The 26,772-nt window shown below is 43.7% G+C and overlaps 1 protein-coding gene across 1 annotated transcript in view; it reads left to right on the forward strand.

Annotated features, from left to right (window-relative positions):
- Positions 1–7,902: 7,902 nt before the first annotated feature.
- Positions 7,903–26,772, forward strand: part of LOC115105655 (glutamate receptor 3-like) — a 127,653-nt gene continuing 108,783 nt past the window's right edge. Inside the window, exons 1-2 of the mRNA XM_065007382.1 lie at positions 7,903–8,375; positions 8,907–9,064. Coding sequence (XP_064863454.1) covers positions 8,284–8,375; positions 8,907–9,064 — 250 coding nt within the window. The 5' untranslated portion in view covers positions 7,903–8,283. The remainder of the gene's footprint in view (positions 8,376–8,906; positions 9,065–26,772) is intronic.

Here is a 26,772-nt window from a genome sequence, read left to right on the forward strand (position 1 = left end):
AAAAAATAAACTAAAACCCTTGAATGAGTAGGTGTGTCCAAACCTTTCAACTGGTACTGTATATGACTCAATAACAGGAATACAACAGTGCTTGTCATAAGACATCCAGGCAGATTCCAGGGCTGGCATTTAATTCAGCCACATTTGACATCTAGGTAACACTTTGCTTGATCCACCTGGCCATCATCAGCCTTTACAACTCTAAAATAACCATAATATTACAGCTACGATATCAGCCCATGCCTACTGTGATGTCAAATGATCTAACAAACTACCTTTAAGCAAGATTGACATAAGCTATCCGTCAATGGTTATAACAGTGCCATGTCATTAGGCTGGTATAAAATCCCTTAGGTTGATTCCATTGCTTCCATGAAGGACTACTCCAGGACTCCTTCATTAAGCTCTCTATTGTCTCCCCAGCACAGATGTGAGAGCTGCTCCACAGCTCTTCTGAAGACCAGGTGTAACATAATGATTACTTTGAGCTGTGTAACCAAAGTGTCCTGATAGGGCACACCTGTGGCTGGCTTTTCTCCACTTGGCTGGATGCTGAGAAACATGTTGGCAAGCTGCCACCCCGTTTCTGGCCCTGCTGAAACGCAGCACTATCTGCATGCAACGGTATAGCCAATCTCTCATGCTGATGTCCTAATCAAAAGAGTGTGAGGCAGCATCTCACAAGACAAATTTGCTCTGTTGTTTCTATTGAATTATTGAGAGAGAGAGAGAGCACTTCCCCTGCTCTTTGCCCTCTTATACATACAATAGCATACATAGCTGTGACAATATGTATGCACTTAGCTTACCTCACAGTTTTGACATTTCCAGAACATTACCAGCACATTTCCTGGCAGCACTACTGATAAAATATAGAATATATTCTTGGCAATGGAATATGCCTTGACATTTGACTTTCATTTGTGCTATTTTGCGAGCGAGTATTCCAAATCAAATACCGGTAGGCTGTACAGACGAGCCAGGATACTTGTGAAAAGTATTTTTCAGAATCCTCCCCAATTTTCTCAGTCTCAGTCGGTCAAGTCCTGGGGTGGAATACATGAGACTGAACATTAGTGCATAAGCCTGAGGCCTTCACTCCTGAAATCCGGGCATTGCCAGCGATGAGATAAATGGCGAAAAGGAAACACATTTTGTCAATAACAACCTGGTGGACAGCTCTATCATCTTATTGGCACAAGAAAATGTGGATATTTTGTGGAAAGTGAAAATGTGATATTTTTTTCAGAGCACTTTAGTGAAGGAACATAACTGAGTCCAGATCATTTACCAGAGGAGTTTATAGGAGTTTCAGAGACTGAGAGGAATCCAAACCGCTGCAGCTGTACATAGTCTATCGGCAAATAGCCCACCCATTTTTACCTACCTCATCCCCATACTGTTTTTATTTATTTACTTTTCTGCTCTTTTGCACACCAATATCTCTACCTGTACATGACCATCTGATCATTTATCACTCCAGTGTTAATCTGCAAAATTGTAATTATTCGCCTACCTCATGCCTTTTGCACACAATGTATATAGACTCCCCCTTTTTTTCCTACTGTGTTATTGACTTGTTAATTGTTTACTCCATGTGTAACTCTGTGTTGTCTGCTCACACTGCTATGCTTTATCTTGGCCAGGTCGCAGTTGCAAATGAGAACTTGTTCTCAACTAGCCTACCTGGTTAAATAAAGGTTAAATAAATAAATAAATAAAAATTTGTCAAAGACATAATACACCATAATGTTAATGTTAAACACAGGCTGATGTAAAAAGGGCTTTATAAATACATTTGATTGATTGAAATACATTTGACTGAGGTATCAGGTGAACAGAAAAATAAATCCATCCCCGTAATAGGTACATGCAACAAACTGTACAATTGACTATTAGGCACATGAACTCAGCATTAGGACATCTATGACCGTATTTGTTGATTCTATTAATTTAAGGCGTTTTTAAGATGCAGTAGGCTACTACTATGACTTTCCCATCTTAGCATGTCTTTCTCTCTGAAACCAACCAAACAAAAGTGGCATAAAAAAATAAAACTACGTGGGTCATATTCTGCTCTGCCATCAGACTACACCACATGCTCTCTTCACTTAATCTCTAATACCGAAGCTAAACTGTATGACAGGAGATCGATCCACTGTGCACTGTTTAAATAGAGAGACATTGTTTACCAGTGGATTTTCCATCTTTAATTAGCCAACGCCAACCCTAATTTGCCTGAGGAAAATGAGGCTGCTCATGCATCAGAGCACTTCTGCCGTGCACTTGCCAGTTTCTCTGGCAGGCTTTGGCCCTAATGTGGACTTGAATGTAAAACGTTGAACCGCTGCGAACAGTCACATGCCTAGCAAGGCCCACATCCAATTTCACAGGGTAATGAAAGGCAAAACACGCGATGTGAAATAAGCAAGCCTTCATCCTCAGACACACAGGCAGCACCTCCAAGCTAAGAATGCAGACAGAAAAAAAGATTTGTATGTTTTCCTTATGTCAACTGCTTTTCTGTGAGCCTTATCTTATCTCAAACAGTTGCTTCAACAATGGTTAAACAAGTTGACAAATATAGCAAACATACTGTATGTCCGCCCCTAATCTACAATCTCATTCCATTACATGACATAATCCATTAAATGAAAGGGCAAATGATTTAGAAGAAACCAGCTGGAGAAACAAGTAGGAAGTAAAATGACTTTATCTGGATTTAATTGCTATAGATTCCAGATGGGTCTCAGTCTGACTGTAATGGTTTGCACTCTGGTCACAGTGCCTGGCTGGCTGTATAGACCAGTCCACTTTTTCAGGCCAACAACTTGTGTGTAATTCCATGGGTTCTAACAAACCATTACCAAAGGAAAACAACATCTCACTTAATCTATATTGACAGCTTTATATTGACAAGCTGAGTCAATGACATATTAGATGTCATTTCGTGGAACAGGGATTTGGCTATGTGTTGGAGATCCGAAGCACTCACTGAAGAGATGAAAGGTGGCCACTGCTTTTAAGAATCACATATCCCTAAAGAAAATACTACCCTGCACACAAAGTCTTACCATGGAGACAGTTTATGAGCAAACTCCTGATGATTGCTTCCCGAGTGGCGCAGTAGTCTAAGGCACTGCATCGCAGTGTCATCACAGACCGGGGTTTGATCCCAGGCTGTGGTACATAACTGGCTGTGACCAGGAGTCCCATAGGGGGGCGCACAATTGGCCCAGCATTGTCTGGGTTAGGGGAGGGTTTGGCAGGGGGGGGCTTTACTTGGCTCATCGCGTTCTACTGACTTTCTTTTCTATAGCAGCAGTGTACAAAACAAATTGAGGGGGAGGGGGGGGGGGTAGAAGCTGTTGAGGAGCCTTTTGGTCCTAGACTTGATGCTCCAGTACTGCTTGCAGTGCGGTAGCAGAGAAAACAGTCTATGGCTTGGGTGACTTGAGTCTCTGACAATTTTATGGGCTTTCCTCTGACACCACCTATTATATACAGTTGAAGTTGGAAGTTTACATACACTTAGGTTGGAATCATTAAAACTCGTTTTTCAACCACTCCACACATTTCTTGTTAACAAACTATAGTTTTGGCAAGTCGGTTAGGACATCTACTTTGTGCATGACACAAGTAATTGTTCCAACAATTGTTTACAGACAGATTATTTCATTCCTAATTCACTGTATCACAATTCCAGTGGGTCAGAAGTTTACATACACTAAGTTGACTGTGCCTTTAAACAGCTTGGAAAATTCCAGACAATGATGTCATGGTTTTAGAAGGTACCACATGAAGGTACCACATTCATCTGTACAAACAATAGTACGCAAGTATAAACACCATGGGACCACGCAGCCGTCATACCGCACAGGAAGGAGACACGTTCTGTCACCTAGAGATGAACGTAAAGTGCAAATCAATCCCAGAACAGCAGCAAAGGACCTTGTGAAGATGCTGGAGGAAACAGGTACAAAAAATATATATCTATATCCACAGTAAAACAAGTCCTATATCGACATAACCTGAAAGGCCCCTCGGCAAGGAAGAAGCCACTGCTCCAAAACCACAATTGAAAAGCCAGACTACGGTTTGCAACTGCACATGAGGATAAAGAGTGTTCTTTTTGGAGAAATGTCCTCTGGTCTGATGAAACAAAAATAGAACTGTTTGGCCATAATGACCATCGTTATGTTTGGAGGAAAAAAGGAGATGCTTGCAAGCCGAAGAACACCATCCCAACTGTGAAGCACGGCAATGCTACCAAATACTAATTGAGTGTATGTAAACTTCTGACCCACTGGGAACGTGAAGAAAAAAATAAAAGCTGTAATAAATAATTCTCTCTACTATTATTATATGAAAAACGGTGTTTAAATGTATTTTGCTAAGGTGTATGTAAACTTCCGACTTCAACTGTATATATATATATATAACTTCTGATGATTACAAATCTACTAATGTCTCCACCAACCACCAACCCCCAGCAGGCAGAAATAAGGTTACCAGACAAACATGGTGGTAGAGATCTGTTAAATAGTGGTGACGTTCTTACTGCATCTCTATGGATGATGACATGTGTGTGTCTCTTCTGTTGGTAAACTGGGATTAAATAAAACATATTAACATTTAAAGAAAAGAAAATAGTTCCCCGCGACAGTATGTAGCCTGGGGATATGGTTTGTTTGTGTGATGTCATCACAGAGCTGAATAAAGCTATCTTTGGGGAGATGCCAAAATTAGACTGTGTCATTAATTGTACTAGCCATATGGTCTACAGTGTCTGAATGGCATGTTCACTTAAATTCCTTAGGAGGTGCTGGAATGGCCGACTAGCATTTACACTCAGTGGGGTCTTGTTGAATACACACACAAATTGTGTGTGTGTGCTCGCGCATACTTGTGCGTGTGTGTTTCATTATAATATGATGAAAAGCTTCGCCAGAGATATGCAGCCTTCTTTGCATGCTTAGGATAGTTTGAAGAAAATGTCTCAGGCATAATAGGCCCTTGTCTCCACCGAATCTCTTTTTTAATGTAGCACATAATAAAATTACATAGCAGCAAATAATGAAACACCAACAGTACACACATTTAGATCAGTGATGGGGGGCCCGCAGGCCCCCCTTAAGAAGGCCCCCCTTGGAACTCAGTCAGGGTTTCAACTTACTGTTGCGAAGTAGAATAGTAGAATACACAAGATGCCATTTCGAAATTTGGTTGTGCTTCAACAGTTTTTCTCTTGTTACAGTATGTCAGTCGATGATAGCCACTCAATTTGCCCATGTCAGCTAAAATGTTTTAGATTAGTAAGTTAGTCTAGAGATCAGCTTTCTAAACTTGTAGTAATCAAGGTCGAATTAGAGCCCCAGGTGCCCCCATTGATTTTGTTAGTCAGTCTCACTCAGATATCATTTTCAAAACTGTTAACATTTCTCTCCACCCTATGGCAAAATTAGTAGAATTGCATGAAATTAGCCGTAAAACTGCTACTTTTCCTCTCCGCCGCATGGCAAAAGGAGTAAGATTGAACAAAATGAACTTTTAAACGTAAAAATGTGCATGAAATTAGTTATAAAATTGCCAAATCTTCTCTCCGCCCCATGGCAAAATGTATATAATTGAAGCAAACTAGCTTCAACATTTTCTCTACACCCCATGACAAAATGTGTAGAATGGCACGATGCGGCCCCCCATGATGAGTTCAAGTTTTTTGTGGCCCTAACCCCAATAAAAGTTGCCCATCCCTGATTTAGATCGTGAATTCACTATTGCATGGAAAGAATACTCAGCTGGCTGCTCATTGTTTAAAAAGCTAAAGCACATTTTCATGTCTTCAGAGAGTGTGTGAGCACAGACAGGCCTTAATGTCATGCTGCATCTCCCCCTGACTGCCTGTCTCATCTCCTCTTGCTCCACTATTTTCCCTTCCCATTCTATTTAGCTTGACCATGGTTTCCTTGTTCTCCCTATTCTTCCCTGCTGAGATGTTTCAGAAATAGTAGCATCCTCATCAGGGGTCCTGTATATTATATCTGGATGAGTTTGTCTCTGATGGCTCTCATCCTGATGACATACACACCTCAGTGAACGTGAAGCGCCAGCTTTGCCACAAGCTCAGTCAAATTAAGTCTGAGTTTGTTTTTGAGCGCACAGGAACAAATGTAATAATTGTACACAGCCGAGCCGAAAGTAGAATGTGTAGTTCATCAAATCTGTGAGGTCTTACAGAGGCAGAGTGTACAAAACATTAGGAACACCTTCCTAATATTGACCTTCCTAATATTGAGTTACACACCCTTTTCCCGTCAGAACAGCCTCACTTCTTGGGGCATGGACTCTACAAGGTGTCAAAAGCGTTCCACAGGGATGCTAGCCCATGTTGACTCCAATGCTTCCCACAGTTGTGTCAAGTTGGCTGGATGTCATTTGGGTGGTGTTCCTAATGTTTTGTACACCCAGTGTACATGTTCTAAAGCAAAATCACTTTTAGTCCCGGAAGGAAATCACCCAACATTTGTGCAGCACATCACCACTGCTCTGGCCCTACTACAGTGAGTTAACTGTAAATTAACATCAGAGTTGTAATGCCAAGCATTAAATCCCTCTGATTAATCTGGGTCAATACAGTCTGACCTGTTCTGCTAGGCTGGGTCTGCATCAGCCTCTTCCTAACAGAAAGCGGTAATGATTAGCTGACTTGCCCTTGGCTCTCCAACAGTACACACGGACTCTCTGAACAAAGAGCTTCAATAATGTAATCTATATCTCCTTATTCATAGCCAGGCTACAGTGGGTTGATATAGCTGTGCTAGAGTGTGAATTATCATTGTTTTGAAGGATCACATGAACCACAGTATACACTGAGTATACCAACATACAAACATTCCTAATATTTAGTTGCACCGCCCCCCCCTCTTTCTTTAACCTGTCTCCTTCCCTTCATCTACACATCAATAAGGGATCATAGCTTTCACCTGGATTCATCTGGTCTGTGTATGTCATGGAAAGAGCAGGTGTTCTTCATGTTTTGTATATTTAGTGTATTGAGTGGTTGTATGCTACAGTATGTACTGTATAGAGGTTATAGAAGATGATTGATACCTTTATAACTGCACCAAGTCCCTCAGCAAGCATCAGTGTGAAACTCCTCTGCAATACTAATGAACATTTCCAACCTGCTGGAGGCGAGAGCTCTCCGGCGCTGGGAGGGATTTCACTCCCCAGGATGGAACATCACATCCCTTTTCTCTTGGTGCCTGCCTGTGACTGGAGGCATAGATTGGCTTGATGAAAAGGGGTCGGATGGCGTGGGTCTGATAGGGCCCTGCAGCAGCACCTGTTTCACATTACACAGTAACCCCAGAATGAATAACTGACAGACTCAATCACATTCGCTCCAAAGATACTGACAGGCAGGCAGCGCAGACGACTGCAATCATGGGAGGAATTATTTTAATGAAAACCTGAAGTGGCACTCATTCACTTTCATTGTCATAGGAACTATTTTGATGGAAAATATATTTGACTTACTCATAGGACTTGAAGTCTACCTAACACCTGGGCTGGGCCTGGGTTACTTACAGGTTTAGTTCAGGAGATAAAACAACTTGTCATGTCTTCAGGAATATCTCCAGAGACCAATTACACAGGAGATTAAATAAATGGTCACCAATTTGCCTGGCATCCATTTAATTTAACTGTCATATATTTAGGAAAGTCACATAGCCTAATGCTTATTTTTTCATATATAATCATTACATCTTCAGCAGATAGGCTATAGAACATGCACTAAAGAATACCAAAAATGTCACTTTCCCTCAACTAGCCCACTTGACTACAGAGTAGATACCATCATATCTGGACTCGCTTTGTCTGTGCACCATGCAGACAAACACTGTATAGCTGTGTCCGCGCTGATTCTTCCCAGCCCACATGTCTGCAGTGGCGGCATGGCGAGGATGCTGTTATAATTCAACGTCAGATCAAGTATAATCAACGTCCCCCTGCTGGCTCAATTGGATCCTTATTCACAAAAATATAATCTTCTCGCTCCGCAACCATCTTTGAGAAAGTCTGTGCCTTTTTTCTCAACGGAAGAAGATTCGCTCTGCTGCAGTTCGGCTCGCAGTTCAATGTATGTCACTCGTAGTCCACAGTGAGAGGCTGAGAGCTCCTTGCACATCTGGCGGATTTTCTCTGCGAATAGGCTTGTGTACCTACATGGTTTCCCTATATCAGATTCGTTTGAGGAGTTAAATTCAGAGGTCTGATAAAATGGGCCATCGCATAATAGCGACTGTCCTTTTTTGTGTGTGGCTTTTTGGTAAATCGCATGGAGCGTTTCCAAACCAGATAAATATAGGTAAGTTATATTTGAAATTACTCAAATGTTTTTTCTTTAGCATAAAAAGAAAACGAGATAAATGTACATTAAAAGCTTGTGTGGTGTTGACTTCATTTGCACTGATTATTATTTGCATAATTCATTGTCAAGTTCATCAGTCATACCCTAAAGAGAGGTAGCAGACTAGCTATGACAAACAATGCGTTTAAGAGTGGGGGAGGGTAAAATAAATCACCAAAAGTTTCACATACTTGCCTATTTAAGTATCTTCATGCAGAACTTTCCACCACTTCACTGGCCAGTATAGATTTGACATTAATACATGAATCACAGTATAATTAATTGGTTGATGTTTATTCTAGATTAAGCGATGTTCATCCATTTAGTAATGTGAAATACCTTGGTGCGTAAAATAGGACTGATCATTTGTCGTCAGTGATAGAAAATAAATTATAAGGGCTGATATTGATGTCATACTATGTTTTCATGAAACGGAATAAGAGGAACTAACCTATGCAATTCTTCCCATTCTCCTCTCCTCTTTCCTTTATAGGTGGGCTTTTATGCGCTCTACAGTGCAGGAGCACAGCGCCTTCAGGTTCGCTGTTCAGCTATATAATACCAATCAGAATGTGACGGAGAAACCTTTCCATCTCAATTATAATGTAGACAACCTCGAATCCTCCAACAGCTTCTCCGTCACACATGCGTGTGAGTACCACGACACTAAATGATGGCAATATATTTCATTTAATTAACGACACATATGGAGGGCACTGCCCCCCCCCCCCTCCCCCCTCTCAATGTATTATGAGCGGCTACTGCACCGACTTGGGGGCTATATCCACAGTGACATTGGCTTGATGCCTATGTAATTTATTACATTGATTGTAGGCGAATTGCTATAACATTAGAAGACAATCATCCCACACATGTCTTCTGAGCTGTCACTGCACATGGCTTTGCTGATGGTAGGGTATAGGGTTGGGTCAAATTGATGAGAACAATTCCAGAAAAACACTGAATGAAAACCGCATGAAAACATTACATTACTGTTGTGTGTCAATGTCAGCTTTATGAGCTTTTAAGTGGCATAGTTATTTCAGAGCCTGAGGATATACAGCTTATTTTAAGCTGGAGTAATTGTTAAAGATTCAAAATATGGTTGATCTTTTACAGTTTATCTGTTAATTCTTTCCTGTCCGGATATACTATCTTTTGTATGCAAAAGAAATTCACACCACTATGATTGTCAAAGAAAGTTGGACTATTATACAAGCCCCAGTTCCTTTCAGATGAAGCCGTGGATATTCCAAAGAGGTGGTTGTTGCAGCAATTGCTGTATAGCCTAATAATCAAAATGACAGATTCAGTTCTCTGTTATATCACTTTTTTTGTGAGTTACCTACACTGTAGTAGATAGAAGTGATATTTTGTTTTGTCATGCACAGTACACTAGTCAAGTGTGTACGTTAAGAGCATTTAAAAAGAAGAGGTTAGGGTCAGCCAAGTCTACACTAAATTGAGAAACATTATGTCTAAACTGCATAGCAGTTATCTTGACACAAAGCACAATGGTACACAGGTACAAATGTTTAATGTATACGAAGACACGCAGTAAACTTGTCATGTCTGTCTATAGCTGGGATATTTCACAAAAGACTTGAAATAATGTCATTGAGAATATCACAGTTATCATCTGTAGGAAATGCTTATCGATCCTTTGGATACTATTCAACAGAGGTTGCTGTTGTTCTGTTGGAAAACTGTATGTTAATATTTCTCTGAAATGACAATTCCACATTCCTCTGGCAAAGATGCTTCTCTCTACCTTGTGTTGTAGCTGTGGTATAAAAAAAGTTAATGAATGGCACTTGACAGTGTTATATCTCCTCTCTTAGTTGCTGTTCACTTGGGGCACTATTGTAAGGTCACAGCGATAGGCTTGTAATGAGGGTGCACATGAATAAGCCTGCAGTGTATCCCACTGTTGGGCTTTATTTAACCCCCCCATCTCCGGTTGCATCATTTTGCTATAGCCTACGCTGTAAGTTGTTGAATTTACTTTGTACCAATTCCCTTTACTGTGACTGTGAGGATAGCTTTGGTAAAATCATTTTCCTCTCTTAGATTTGTCGAATGAATTCTCATTCATTTCTGGAACTGACTACTTAATTTGATTGCCGGGGTGGAGAAATTGACCTATAATTGGAGCGGATGGATGGCTTTTAGATATTTCAGGATTCATGAAATGTCTCCAGTTGCTATAGTGATCAATATGACAGAATATGGATATCTGCCACATGATTGACAACCAGGTATGAGTCTTTCTGCCAAGCAAAGCTAAGTAAAGTAAACATGTGCTCTGTGCACATTTCAGTTGCACATTTTTCCATTGTGATTAGATGCAGTATTTGCTGTTTCTAGTTTGAGTAAATGTAATGTTTTAAATTCAAAGAGGAGCCAATGCCAACCTCAGTTTGATGCTAGCTAGCTATCCCAAGAAAAAATGTGTTTTGCTTCAGTATTGTATTGCAGTGTTTATTGAAGACAATAACCTATAGATTGCTTTTCTTTATTTTTTAACGTAAATAAATATATTTATCTGTTTGCTTATCTAATATTCGACATGTTGGAGTGTATTCTGATGTCAGGTCTTTGCATTTGTTTTTGTCGAATGGCATGCGATGGGACCCTCTGGTTCATTCTAGATGAGAATGGTTGTGGACAGAGAGTGGGCTTCCAAAATCGTACTGACTTCCTCTGGCAGCATTGGATGTGTCTGGGAGCCACAGGGACTGTCAGAAGCACTCTTTTGGCATGTTAACTTTTCACTAACTGTACTTCTCCAAGGATGAGGCAGACTATTCAAATATGTGTCAGCAAACAGAATTAGCCACTCAGATGGTAGTGTAACTCAATAAAGAGAAAAAATATGAGGAAATCTGGAGCTTGTTGGATGCCTTTGCGGGCTCATCTATTAAAGTGCAAAACCATCTCTCGTTGCGATGATTTTGTAGTTACAAATTCCTTCTGTGTGGTTTTTGTGTATTGTGGTATTTCCATTTGTTAAAAACCATGTCTGTTATAATGGCATGACACAACAGACAATCAGAAGGGAACATTATAAGTCGGACTTCCATGAAGCCTTCATAAAGCACTCATAACACCACCAGTGCCATGATATAATACAAATCTGTTTATGTCACTTTCCCTTTGAAATTGACAGCAGAAGAAGAAGAGGGAGAAAATAGATGAGTAGCCAACCATTATAACTTTTGACTTTGACCAGAGAGGCTACAAAGCCTGACATTTCAATGTGTAGCACTTTAATAATATTCATGTTTTTCACATTTATTCAATTCGAGCCTTCATGTATGTATTTCTAAATTACTGGCCAATTGAAGATTAGAATACATTTATTTTACATACAGTGCTTTGAACTGTATTTCTATATTTTAATTGCTAATTGGATTACAATTGCGCATAATGATGTTTTTTCACTTTTCCAACTTTTGTGTCTTACTGTAATTTTCCATCTATTTAGCATTAGAGGGCAGATATGGAGAAAAGTTACCTCATCAGACACTAACATTGTTGGACAATAACACAGTTACTACTATTTATTAGTCACACTTTTTAATGTCAGATGAAATGATCAAATGGATCAAATCAAATCAAAATCATATCAAATTTATTTATATAGCCCTTCGTACATCAGCTGATATCTCAAAGTGCTGTACAGAAACCAAGCCTAAAACCCCAAACAGCAAGCAATGCAGGTGTAAAAGCACGGTGGCTAGGAAAAACTCCCTAGAAAGGATGATATGTATATACAGTGCATTCAGAAAGTATTCAGACCCCTTCACTTTTCCACATTTTGTTACGTTAAAGACTTATTCTAAAATTGATTAAATCATTTTTTCTCTCTCATCAATCTACAAACAATACCCCGTCATGCCAAAACAAAAACGGTGTTTTAGAAATGTTTGCAAAGGCATTAAAAATAAAAAACTGATATCACATTTACATAAGTATTCAAACCCTTTACTCAGTACTTTGTTGAAGCACCTTTGGCAGCGATTACATCCTTGTGTCTTCTTGGGTATTACACTACAAGCTTGGCACACCTGTATTTGGGGAGTTTCTCCCATTATTCTCTGCAGATCCTCTCGAGCTCTGTCAGGTTGGATGGGGACCTTCACTGCACAGCTATTTTCTGGTCTCTCCAGAGATGTTAGATCGGGTTCAAGTCCAGGCTCTGGCTGGGCCACTCAAGGATATTCCCGAAGCCACTCCTGCATTGTCTTGGCTGTGTGCTTAGAGTCATTGTCCTGTTGGAAGGTGAACCTTCGCCCCAGTCTGAGGTCCTGAGTGCTCTGGAGCAGGTTTTCATCAAGGGTCTCTGTACTTTTCTCTGTTCATCTTTCCTTCCATCCTGACTAGTCTCCCAGTCCCTGCCACTGAAAAACATCTCCACAGCATGATGCTGCCACCACCATGCTTCACCGTAGGGATGGTGCCAGGTTTCCTCCCGACGTGATGCTTGGCTTTCAGGCCAAAGAGTCCTTATGGGCAGAGTCCTTTAGGTGCGTTTTTGCAAACTCCAAGCGGGCTATCATGTGCCTTTTACTGAGGAGTGGTTTCCGTCTGGCCACTCTACCATAAAGGCCTGATTGGTGGAGTGATACAGAGATGGTTGTCCTTCTGGAAGATTCTCCCATCTCCACAGAGGAACTCTGGAGCTCTGTAAGAGTGACCATCGGGTTCTTGGTCACCTCCCTGACCAAGTCCCTTCTCTCCCGATTGCTCAGTTTGGCCAGGTGACCAGCTCTAGGAAGAGTCTTGGTGGTTCCAAACTTCTTCCATTTAAGAATGATGGAGGCCACTGTGTTCTTGGTGACCTTCAATGCTGCAGAAATGTTTTGGTACCCTTCCCCAGATCTGTGCCTCTACACAATCCTGTCTCAGAGCTCTATGAACAATTCCTTAGACCTCATGGTTTAGTTTATGCTCTGACATGCACTGTCAACTGCGAGACCTTATATATAGACAGGTGTGTGCCTTTCCAAATCATGTCCAATCAAGTGAATTTACCACAGGTGGACTCCAATAAAGTTGTAGAAACATCTAAAGCGTGATCAATGGAAACAAGATGCACCTGAGCTCAATTTCTAGTCCCACAAAGGGACTGAATACTATGTAAATCAGGTATTTTTTTATTTATTTTTATTAATACATTTGAAAAATGTTTTTAAAAAACGGGTTTTGCTTTGTCATTATGGGGTATTCAAATCAAATCAAATCAATCAAATCAAAGTTTATTTGTCACGTGCGCCGAAAACAACAGGTGTAGACCTTACAGTGAAATGCTTACTTACATGCTCTAACCAATAGTGCAAAAAAGGCTATAAATTAGCGAGGCTACATACAGACACTGGTTAGTCGACTGATCGAGGTAGTATGTACATGTAGATATGGTTAAAGTGACTATGCATATATGATGAACAGAGAGTAGCCGTAGCGTTAAGGAGGGGTTGGCGGGTGGTGGTTGGCAGGACACAATGCAGGTAGCCCGGTTAGCCAATGTGCGGGAGCACTGGTTGGTCGGGCCAATTGAGGTAGTATGTACATGAATGTATAGTTAAAGTGACTATGCATATATGTTAAACAGAGAGTAGCAGCAGCGTAAAAAGAAGGGTTGGGGGAGGCACACAATGCAAATAGTCCAGGTATCCATTTGATAACCTGTTCAGGAGTCTTATGGCTTGGGGGTAAAAACTGTTGAGAAGCCTTTTTGTCCAAGACCGCTTGCCATGCGGTAGTAGAGAGAACAGTCTATGACTGGGGTGGCTGGGGTCTTTGACAATTTTTAGGGCCTTCCTCTGACACCTCCTGGTGTAGAGGTCCTGGATGGCAGGCTGTCATGGTTCATGAATCCACTGCCTCCTTTTCTCTTTCTCTTTCTCTCTCTCTCTCTCTCTCTCTCTCTCTCTCTCTCTCTCTCCCGTGTTTGTGTGGGCGTGGTTCCCAATCTCGGCCTGATTGTCTGCGCCAGCTGGAATCACTTATCTTCCCTTTATATGTTCTGTAACCAGTGTTTCTTGTTGTCAGAACGTTGTTACTTCCCTGAGGTTGTGTCGTGTGTCCGTGCTCATCTCTCGCCGCCCTTGTGTGGATTATCTGCTGTGCTCCTTCCTACCCATCCGGACACACTCCCCTGGATTTCTCAGCACGCTATCATAGGAAGATGCGCCCTAGTCCCTGGGTCGGATTCCGTCTGAGTACAGTCTGTCTGTCCTGTTGCTGCTGTGAACTGTATTCATTAAACCATCGTTGCTTGCATCTTGCATCCGCCTCTGTATTGTCACAGAACGATCTGACCAGACCATGGATGCAGCGAGTTCAACGAGTCTGACCGAATTAATTTCCTGCAGTATCACGAGAATGGATCAACAAGAGGAGAACATCTCCAGCACAGGTCGGGCAGTACAAGCCCTTGCGACGCAGGTATCCCAGCTGACCCAACAATTACAACATCTGAGGGGTCTCGCTGCGCCACCTACACCGGCAGTTCAACCCGCCCCGCCAGAGCCGGATTCCCAGCTAGAGCCACGGCTACCGACACCAGAGGGTTATTCAGGTGATCCTGACTATTGCAGAGCTTTTCTTATGAGATGTTCCATGCATTTCTCGTTGCAGCCACGGACCTTCAACCGTGAACAGTCTAAGGTAGCATTCGTACTCACACTGCTATCAGGCAAAGCGGCTCTTTGGGGAACGGCGGTGTGGGCGAACCAGGACCCATGCTGCACCTCTTTCCAGACACTCTCCGAGAAGATGAGAAGGGTCTTCGATCGGGCCGTGGCGGGTAGGGAGGCGGCCAGACTACTCGCTGACCTTCGCCAAGGAGACCGTTCAGTATCGGAATACTCCATCCAATTCCGCACTCTGGCCGCAGAGTGTCAGTGGAACGAGGAGGCGCAGTGGGACATGTTCCTGCATGGGCTGGAGGACCGGATCCAGAAGGAGATTTATGTTCTGGACCTTCCCAGGAGTTTAAATGGACTAGTGGAACTAGCCTTGAGGGTCGATGCTCGTCTGAGTCGTGTTGGCCGCCGAGCATGCCCTAACAGACCGTATAACGACACGGAGGGCTGGCATGCCAGCGGCGGGAACACGGCCAGTTCAGCCTCCGCTCACGAACCCATGCAGCTGGGGAGAGCTCGTCTCTCCCGGGAAGAGAGGGAGAGGCGGAGATCCCAAGGACTCTGTCTCTACTGTGGTAGAGCGGGCCACTTTATCCACTCCTGCCCGGTAAAAGATTAGGCCCGGTAGTAAGCATGAGGCTACTATCGGGTGGTGTCACCACAGAGAAGACCTCATCATCTACTCTCCTCCCGGTAAGACTAAGATGGGCCACCCACACGCACGACACCCAAGCCTTACTGGACTCAGGAGCAGAGGGTAATTTCATGGACTTCAAGCTTGCTCACAAACTCCAGATTCCTATCACCTCACTCACGCACAAGATATCCGTCAACGCTCTCAATGGTCAAGAACTCCCCAACATTTCTCACACCACTGAACCGATCACACTCATCACTTCTGGCAATCACACTGAGACACTATCATTTCTACTCATGGACTCACCCCTTGCACCATTAGTTCTCGGCCACCCTTGGCTCACCCAACACAACCCCAGAGTTGACTGGGGTCATAACTCTATATCCATGTGGAGTAACAAGTGTCTTGAGTCCTGTTTAGTGTCTGCTTGTTCGTCTGTGTCTGATTCTGTGTTTCTAGAGGAGGCAGTGGATTTGTCTAACGTGCCCGTTGAATACCTCGACCTGAAGGAGGTGTTCAGTAAGTCCCGTGCTGCTTCTCTTCCTCCGCATCGTCCCTATGACTGTGCAATAGAATTATTGCCAGGTGAGTCTCCGCCTAAAGGCAAGTTATATTCACTCTCTGTTCCTGAGAGGGAGGCTATGGAGAGATACATCTCTGATTCTCTGGCATCTGGATTCATTCGTCCTTCCTCTTCTCCAGCGGGGGCGGGGTTCTTCTTTGTGGCGAAGAAGGACGGATCTCTGCGTCCTTGCATTGATTACCGTGGGTTGAATAACATCACAGTGAAGAATACCTATCCCTTACCGTTGATGTCCTCAGCCTTTGAAAGGGTACAGGGAGCATCCGTGTTCACTAAGTTGGATTTACGTAATGCATATCATTTGGTTCGCATAAGGGGGGACGAATGGAAGACCGCGTTTAACACCCCAGAGGGCACTTCGAATATTTGGTCATGCCTTTTGGGCTATCCAACTCCCCAGCGGTTTTCCAGGCACTCGTCAATGACGTGCTGAGAGATATGATTGATCAGTTCATATATGTTTACCTGGATGACATACTGATTTTTTCTTCTTCTCTCCAGGAACACGTTCAGCACGTCAGACGAGTGCTTCAGAGGTTGTTGGAGAATGGACTTTTTGTCAAGGCGGAGAAATGCATTTTTCATGCATAATCCGTTCCATTTCTTGGTTACATCGTCTCGACTGAAGGTATTCGCATGGATCCTGACAAGGTTAAGGCTGTGGTGGATTGGCCAAGCCCAGATTCCCGTAAGGCCCTACAGAGGTTTCTGGGATTCGCCAATTTCTACCGGCGTTTCGTTCGCAACTTTAGCCAGATAGTCGCTCCTCTTACCGCCTTAACCTCCCCCAGAGTGACGTTCAGGTGGTCCGATACAGCCGAGGCTGCATTCGCCAAACTCAAGAGCCGCTTTGTTTCGGCTCCCATCCTCATAGCTCCCGATCCCTCGCGTCAGTTCGCGGTGGAGGTGGACGCTTCAGAGGTGGGGGTAGGTGCGGTACTTTCCCAACGTTCCTCTTCTGACGACAAGATGCACCCTTGCGCGTTCCTTTCCCATCGGTTATCACCTGCGGAACGCAACTACGACATTGGCAACAGAGAGTTGTTGGCAGTGAAGTTAGCACTGGAGGAGTGGCGCCATTGGTTAGAGGGTTCGGGGGTACCTTTTATAGTTTGGACCGATCACAAAAATGTTGAATATATCAGAACCGCCAAGCGACTCAACTCCAGGCAGGCGCGGTGGGCACTCTTTTTCGGACGTTTTGACTTCTCTCTCGTATCGCCCGGGTTCCAAGAATGTCAAACCCGATTCCCTTTCTCGCATTTTTGACCATTCCGAACGCCCATCCACTCCCGAGTGCATCCTACCCGGGACCCTAGTGGTCTCCACACTCACATGGGAGGTTGAATCGAGGGTCAAAACGGCCTTAGAAGGGGTAACGCTCCGCCCGGTTGCCCGCCTAATCGGTTGTTTGTGCCGGAGGGTGTCGGTCCGATGTTATTCGGTGGGGGCATTGCTCCAACGTAGCGTGTCATCCAGGAGTCAGCCGCACTAGCTTTTTGGTTAAGCAACGCTTTTGGTGGCCACTGATGGCTCGTGACATTCACAGTTTTGTCTTGGCTTGCTCGGTTTGTGCCACTGGGAAGACTTCTAATCGACCCCCAGATGGGTTACTCCAACCGCTGTCGGTCCCTTCGAGACCCTGGTCCCACATCGCGCTAGATTTTGTTACCGCCCTCCCGCCCTCCCAGGGCAAGACGGTTGTTTTGACCGTGGTGGACCAGTTCTCGAAGGCGGCTCATTTTATTCCCTTGCCTAAATTACCATCTGCCAAGGAGACAGCGGTAACTGTCGTGGATCACGTCTTTCGCTTACATGGCCTGCCGATGGACATAGTTTCTGACAGGGGGCCCCAATTTGTGTTCAAGTTTTGGCAAGAGTTTTGTAGGTAGCGAGTGTCAGCCTGTCTTCAGGGTTTCATCCCCAGAGCAACGGTCAAACGGAGAGGGCCAACCAAGATTTGGAGAGAGTGTTGCGATGTTTGGTTTCTAAGAATCCCTCTTCCTGGAGTCAACAACTCTCTATGGTTGAGTACGCTCACAATTCGTTGCCAGTGGCAGCCACGGGTCTCTCTCCGTTTGAGTGTAGTTTAGGTTACCAGCCACCTATCTTTCCCAGTACGGAGTCCGAGGTCACTGTTCCCTCCGCTCACGCTTTCATCCAGAGGTGCCGTCACGCATGGAGCAGAGCCCGTGAGACTCTTCTCCGGGTAGGGGCGCGCACCAAGGCTAAGGCCGATCGCCACCGATCAAAGCCTCCGGTATACGTCGTTGGCCAAAGAGTGTGGCTTTCTACTAAGAACATTCCACTCCGATCCGTTTCGAACAAGCTTGCCCCCAAATTTATCGGCCCGTTCAAAGTCACCAGGATCATTAGTCCGGTGGCGGTCCGGCTCAAGCTTCCTCCGGCGTATAGGAGAATTCATCCTACCTTTCATGTGTCTAAAATAAAACCTGTGTTTCAGGCACGCATTAACCCGCCGGTCCCGGTTCCCCCGCCGCCACGACTTGTTGATGGGGAACCCACCTTTTCTGTCAATCGTATTTTGGACTCTAGAAGGAGGGGACGCGGATTCCAGTACCTGGTGGACTGGGAGGGTTACGGCCCGGAGGAGAGAAGTTGGGTACCTGCTAGGGACATTCTGGATCACTCCCTTATCGATGATTTCAATCGACAGGTAAATTCGCCTGGGAATGCCAAGAGGCGTTCCTAGGGGGGGGGGGTATTGTCACGGTTCATGAATCCACTGCCTCCTTTTCTCTTTCTCTTTCTCTCTCTCTCTCTCTCTCTCTCTCTCTCCCGTGTTTGTGTGGGCGTGGTTCCCAATCTCGGCCTGATTGTCTGCGCCAGCTGGAATCACTTATCTTCCCTTTATATGTTCTGTAACCAGTGTTTCTTGTTGTCAGATCGTTGTTACTTCCCTGAGGTTGTGTCGTGTGTCCGTGCTCATCTCTCGCCGCCCTTGTGTGGATTATCTGCTGTGCTCCTTCCTACCCATCCAGACACACTCCCCTGGATTTCTCAGCACGCTATCATAGGAAGATGCGCCCTAGTCCCTGGGTCGGATTCCGTCTGAGTACAGTCTGTCTGTCCTGTTGCTGCTGTGAACTGTATTCATTAAACCATCGTTGCTTGCATCTTGCATCCGCCTCTGTATTGTCACAGCAGGCAGCTTAGTCCCAGTGATGTACTGGGCCATACGCACTACCCTCTGTAGTGCCTTGCGTTCAGAGGCCAAGCAATTGCCGTACCAGGCAGTGATGCAACCAGTCAGGATGCTCTCGATGTTGCAGCTGTAGAACCTTTTGAGGATCTCAGGACCCATGCCAAATCTTTTTAGTCTCCTGAGGGGGAATAGGCTTTGTCGTGCCCTCTTCACGACTGTCTTGGTGGGTTTGGACTATTCTAGTTTGTTGTTGATGTGGACACCGAGGAACTTGAAGCTCTCAACCTGCTCCACTACAGCCCCGTTGATGAGAATGGGGGCGTGCTCGGCCCTCTTTTCCTGTAGTCCATAATCATCTCCTTAGTCTTGGTTACGTTGAGGGATAGGTTATTATTCTGGCACCACACGGCCAGGTCTCTGTCCTCCTCCCTATAGGCTGTCTCGTCGTTGTCGGTGATCAGGCCTACCACTGTTGTGTCGTCAGCAAACTTAATGATGGTGTTGGAGTCGTGATTGGCCATGCAGTCGTGGGTGAACAGGGAGTACAGGAGGGGACTGAGCACGCACCCCTGTGGAGCTCCAGTGTTGAGGATCAGCGTGGCAGATGTGTTGCTACCTACCTTCACCACCTGGGGGCGGCCCGTCAGGAAGTCTAGGATGCAGTTGCAGAGGGATGTGTTTAGTCCCAGGATCCTTAGCTTAGTAATGAGCACTATGGTACTATGGGTACTATGGTGTTGAACGCTGAGCTGTAGTCAATGAATTGCATTCTCACATAAGTCTTCCTTTTGTCCAGTTGGGAAAGGGCAGTGTGGAGTGCAATAGAGATTGCATCATCTGTGGATCTGTTTGGGCGGTATACAAATTGGAGTGGGTCTAGGGTTTCTGGGATAATGGTGTTGATGTGAGCCATTCCCAGCCTTTCAAAGCACTTCATGGCTACGGACATGAGTGCTATGGGTCTGTAGTCATTTTAATTGTACGTTTATTTAAACTAGGCAAGTCAGTTAAGAACAAATTCTTATTTTCAATGACGGCCTAGGAACAGTGGGTAAACTGCCTTGTTCAGGGGCAGAACGACAGATTTGTACCTTGTCAGCTCGGGGATTTGAACTTGCAACCTTTCGGTTACTAGTCCAACGCTAAACACTAGGCTACCCTGCCGCGTTCTTGGGCACAGGGGCTATGGTGGTCTGCTTGAAACATGTTGGTTTTACAGACTCAGTCAGGGACATGTTGAAAATGTCAGTGAAGACACCTGCCAGTTGGTCAGCACATGCCCGGAGCACACGTCCTGGTAATCCTTCTGGCCCCGCAGCCTTGTGTATGTTGACCTCTTTAAAGGTCTTACTCACATCGGCTACGGAGAGCGTGATCACACAGTCATCCGGAACAGCTGATGCTCTCATGCATGCCTCAGTGTTGCTTGCCTCGAAGCGAGCATAGAAGTGATTTAGCTCGTCTGGTAGGTTCATGTCACTGGGCAGCTCGCGGCTGTGCTTCCCTTTGTAGTGTAGATTGATGAGATTGATGAGGATTTATTTATTTTTAATCAATTTTAGAATAAGGATGTAACGTAACAAAATGTGGGAAAAGTGAAGGGGTCTGAATACTTTCCGAATGTACTGTATGTTCTTTCATCGCAGAAGATACTCTTTATTCTCTCACCTCAGCCTCAGCCTCACTTGATAATAATGTGGGATGGTATGTGGATCTGCTGCTACTCATTCTTTAATGCATTCTCATGCTTCCTCAAAACATCTGCATAACAGATGGATATTCAGTTTGAAGATTGAACATAGCAGATGTCTCCTACTTAACGAAAATAGAAAATTATTTTTTCAAGGGACCTGGAACATGTAAGACCGGATTGTATGCATCATGTTAAAAGTGGGGACAATGCTAACAAAACAACCATCTCAGTGGGTGGAAAACGAGTTGCATTATTCAAATTATTTTCAAAGGATTTTCTCTAGTGAGAAAAGTTATGTGGTGTCTCACTACACACACACAAATAAGGGTTCCTCAGGGGTTCTTTGGGAAGGGGGATGGTTCTATGTGGAACCATACTGACCCAAAGAACCCTTTGAGCCCTTTAATGGTTCTTTTCAGTTCAAAAAGGTTATCTCCTATTTTAGTGAATGATAAAATGTAGGGGCGGTGGCTCATTCAAATATTTTAGGGCGTAGATTGCATACAGCTCTTTTTGTTCAATTGTGAGAGTGTTATTCCCGTTGATCTAATCTGATGTGTTATGCTATTACATGGCCAGTGACAATGTATTTGGAAAGACTTGAGAACCGTTGACAAAGTGAGTAGTTCTCAATTCTCTCCTCGGGGACACATAGCCGTTCCAGAGCTAGCACACCTGATTCAACTTCTTAATAAACACAATAATAAAACCTATGGGATTTTAACAATAGAGTATAATATGGCTATTAAACCAGAATTTTAAAAAACTGTATGGTTCTAAAAAATGACTTTCTCTCTAGAACCATTCTCCATAAAGGTTATAAAATAATCATAAAAAAGGGCTCTATATGCAGTAGCCCCAAAAAGTGTTCTTACCTTAGTGGAACCCTTTTTTGGTTCTATATAGAACCTTTTTTAATGGTTATTTATAGAACTTTAGGAAAGGGTTATTTATAGCACCATACAGGTTCCATTTCGAACCAATTTAATATTGTTCTTAATAGAACCTTCAAAAAAAAGGTTCCATAAAGCACCACAAAGGGTTCCATTATGGTTACAAGTCAAATAACCTTTATTTTCCACTATATACTGTAGAACTATATGTTTTTAGTGTGTATAGAGGGTGCTAAAATTTCTTGATGTTAGATATTATTTTGTCAATTGCAATTTTTGTGATTTGTGGTTGTCTGTGGAGACTGTGTATCTTAAAAAAGGCACATCCATCTACAAAGGGTTAAAGCAATGTCTTTGAATCACATGACCGAGTCAGGCGATGTACGTATAGATACAAAATAAAAAAGAGCCATAACGTGTAAAGACTTCTCGATTAGGAGCCATTTGTTAGAAGTGGCAGTCAGACATGGGCTGTGATTAGAATAACGTCCGTTACCCTGGTTGGGTCAGGATGTAATGATAGTCACAAATCCCCATCGGCCATTACTGTGTTATTGGCTGAGAAGATCAATAGGCTGAAGGCCACAGGACAAGACAGCAGCGTTTGGTGTAGTGTGTTGTGCTACACTGTGTTGGTGTGAGGAGATCAGCTCTCACTGCCCATATCATTCTCTCAACATCTCCGGATGTGTGACAGAACAGAATTAATTTCACTAGAGCTTTTTATTATCTCAGAGTGTAGGCTACAGTTCTCTCAGAAAAATATGAGCCCCAGAGAGTTTGACCCATATTGCTGTACGGTACAACACCAACCTACAGACAAGTGTACACAGATAAACATATACAGTTGAAGTCGGAAGTTTACATACTCTTAGGTTGGAGTCATTAAAACGCGTTATTCAACTACTCCACAAATCTCTTGTTAACAAACAAATCATTTTGGCAAGTCGGTTAGGTCGTCTACTTTGTGCATGACACAGGTAATTTTTCCAACAATTGTTTACAGACAGATTATTTCACTTATATTTCACTGTATCACAATTCCAGTGGGTCAGAAGTTTACATACACTAAGTTGATTGTGCCTTTAAACAGCTTGGAAAATTCAATAAAATGAGAAGCTTCTGAGTCAATTGGAGGTGTACCTGCGGATGTATTTCAAGGCCTACCTTCACACTCAGTGCCTCTTTGCTTGACATCATGGGAAAATCAAAGGAAATCAGCCAAGACCTCCACAAGTCTGGTTCATACTTGGGAGCAATTTCCAAACGGCTGAAGGTACCACGTTCATCTGTACAAACAAGTGTACGCAAGTATAAACACCATGGGACCATGCAGCCGTCATACCGCTCAGGAAGGAGACGTGTTCTGTCTCCTAGAGATGAACGTACTTTGGTGCAAAAAGTGCAAATCAATCCCAGAACAACAGCAAAGGACGTTGTGAAGATGCTGGAGGAAACAGGTACAAAGTATCTATATCCACAGTAAAACGAGTCCTATATCGACGTAACCTGAAAGGCCGCTCAGCAAGGAAGAAGCCACTGCTCCAAAACCGCCATAAAAAAGACAGACTACAGTTTGCAACTACACCTTTTTCTCCCTGAGTATTCATTACATGAATCTTATACAAATCTGTTCATATTCACCCAAGGAAGAATACGACAGCTTTTTTTCCGGACAAGCGAGCACTTATATATATGGTCATTTTCACGGCTTCATTCATTCATAGAATGTTTGGGAATGACGTACAGTAAGGCATTTGTGAAGATTCTATATCAATAGAGCAGCCATGCGTTTGGACAATTCATAGATATTGCAGTAAATAAAACCTAATAACAACATCTGTCTTGTGCAGGACCAGAGTCTACACAGACTGGTTTGCCATAGCCAATCAGAGCTACACTAGATCTATTTTAGATCGTATTCGCCAAAAGCTACAAAATACACCTGAATGGATTTCTGCAAATATGTAAATACCCCGGGAGTCCTCTTCCATTTGGGAACTTCACATTCCTATAGATCAAACAGCCTTGAAATGGTAGCTTCTCTCCCTTAGTTGCCTATGCACAACATGTAATGCTAGCCAGTGTGAGATAAGCTAAACTCTAACTAGGGAACGTTAGATAAACCCTCTCAAACCTTTTCAGCTAGTTGGCCATCAAAATTGCACTGATAAACGATGGGGAATAGTAGCCAGCTTATTTAATTTTGTTGTTGCACTGCATGGATCACAGGTGCTGTTGAATGCAGCATTGCTGAATGGTGCACTCAAAATGTATTGTAGTTGAGTTGCCAGCCCAGGTTACTGCTCAAATGTTGCTGTAATGGGCCTACTTGTTTCTCCTTTGCATGGTGTTTTGTTTTTTGGTTATTCATTGACATGCTTTAAAAACCGAAGCCAGACTACAACATTTTAGTAGCCTAGCTAGGACTATAGCATGTGTCTGTCTGTACACTTTCCCTCTGCTGCCCGCTGTAAACAAGACACCAAGGCAGCGCAATTGAAGTTGAATTCACCTATACAAGCAGTAAAACATGGCACCGACAGACATGGCAGCTCTGGTTCTAGCTCCTAAGGAACTTTGTTGTATTTTGTTTATTTGTGTGTTATTTCTTACATTATTAGTCTAGAACGTTTCTTAATGTTATTACATACAGCCGCAAATAACTTTTGGAAATCAGAGCGGCGGTAACTCACCAACATTACAACCAGAAATACGACTTCCCTGAATTGGATCCTTTGTTCGTACCCCTCAGGGCAATTTTACTTATCCCAGAGGCTTCTCCAAGATGCCGCTGGTGGAGAAGAGGTATTCAGAGTGGACTTTTAGTGCGACTCAGGAAAAGTGCACAGCATCCACCACTTCTGAGTATTTTACTCGCTAATGTTCAGTCCCTGGACAATAAAGTAGACGACCTCAGGGCAAGGATCTCCTTCAATAGAGATATAAGGGACATTAACATACTCTGTTTCACGGAATCATCTCTCTCTCCAGACATCTCTCTCTCTCCGGAATCATCTCTCTCTCCCTGTCAGTACAGCCAGCTGGGTTCTCAGTACACCACGCAGACAGGAATAAAGAACTCTCCGGGAAGAAGAAAGGCAGTAGTGTATGTTTCATGATTAACTACTCATGGTGTGATTGTGATAACGTACAGGAACTCAAGTCCTTTTGTTCATCCAATCTAGAATATCTCACAATCAAATGACGACTTTTTTACCTCCCAAGAGAATCTCATCGGTTATAGTCACAGACGTGTATATTTCCCCTCAAGGTGATACCACGACGGCCCTCAAGGAACTACACTGGACTTTGTGCAAACTGGAAACCACATATTCTGAAGGCACATTTATTCTACCTGGGGATTTTAACGAAGCAAATTTGTCTACAATTCTACCGAAGTTCTATCAATACATTGTCTGTAGTACTCGCGCTACAAAAACTCTGAACCATTGTTACTCTCCCTTCCGGGATGGCTACAAGGCCTGCCCCCGCTCTCCCTTCGGCAAATCAGATCACGACTCCATTCTGCTCCTCCCTTCCTATAGGCAGAAACTAAAACAGGAAGTACCCGTGCTAAGGTCTATTCAACGCTGGTCTGACCAATCAGAATTTATGTATCAAGATTGTTTTGATCACGTGGACTGCGATATGTTCCGGTTTACCTCTGAGAATAACATTGACATATACATGGACACGGTGACTGAGTTCATCAGGAAGTGTATAGGGGATGTTGATCCCACGGTCACTATTAAAACCTACCCAAAATAGAAACCGCGGAGAGATGGCAGCATTCGCACAAAACTGAAAGTGCGGATCACCGCATTTAACCACAGCAAGGTGACTGGGAATATGTCGAATACAAACAGTGTAATTATTCCCTCCGTATGTCAATCAAACATTAAAATGTAAGTATAGAGACAAAGTGGAGTCGCAATTCAACGGCTCAGACACAAAACATATGTGGCAGGGTCTACAGAAAATCACGGAATACAAAAGGGAAAACCAGCCACATCGCGGACATCAACGTCTTGCTCCCGGACAAGCTAAACACCTTCTTTGCCCGCTTTGAGGGTAACACAGTGCCACCGACATGGTCAGCTCGCAATGACTGTGGGCTGTCGTTCTCCATGGCCGACGTGAGTAAGACATTTAAGCGTGTTAACCCTCGCAAGGCTGACGGCCCAGACGATATTCCTAGCCTCAGAGCATGCGCAAACCAGCTGGCTGGAGTGTTTATGGACATATTCAATATCTCCCTATCCCAGTCTGCTGTCCCCACTGGCGTCAAGATGTCCAGCATTGTTCCTGTACCCAAGAAAGCAAAAGTAACTGAACTAAATGACTATAGCACTCACTTCTGTCATCATGAAGTGCTTTGAGAGACTAGTTAAGGATCATATCACCTCCACCTTACCTGACACCCTAGACCCACTTCAATTAGCATAGCGCCCCAATAGATCCACAGATGATGCAATCACCATTGCACTGCACACTGCTTTATCCCATCTGGACAAGAGGAATACCTCTGTAAGAATGCTGTTCATTGACTATAGCTCAGCCTTCAACACCATAGTACCCTCCAAGCTCATCATTAAGCTTGGGTCTGAACCTTGCCCTGTTCAACTGGGTCCTGGACTTTCTGACGGGCCGCCCCCCAGGAGGTGAGGGTAGGAAACAACACCTTCACTTCGCTGTTCCTCAACACAGTGGCCCAAATACTACTGTACTTTAGTC

Source organism: Oncorhynchus nerka, linkage group LG22, assembly GCF_034236695.1.
Source record: "Oncorhynchus nerka isolate Pitt River linkage group LG22, Oner_Uvic_2.0, whole genome shotgun sequence".
NCBI classification, from domain to species: Eukaryota; Metazoa; Chordata; class Actinopteri; order Salmoniformes; family Salmonidae; genus Oncorhynchus; species Oncorhynchus nerka.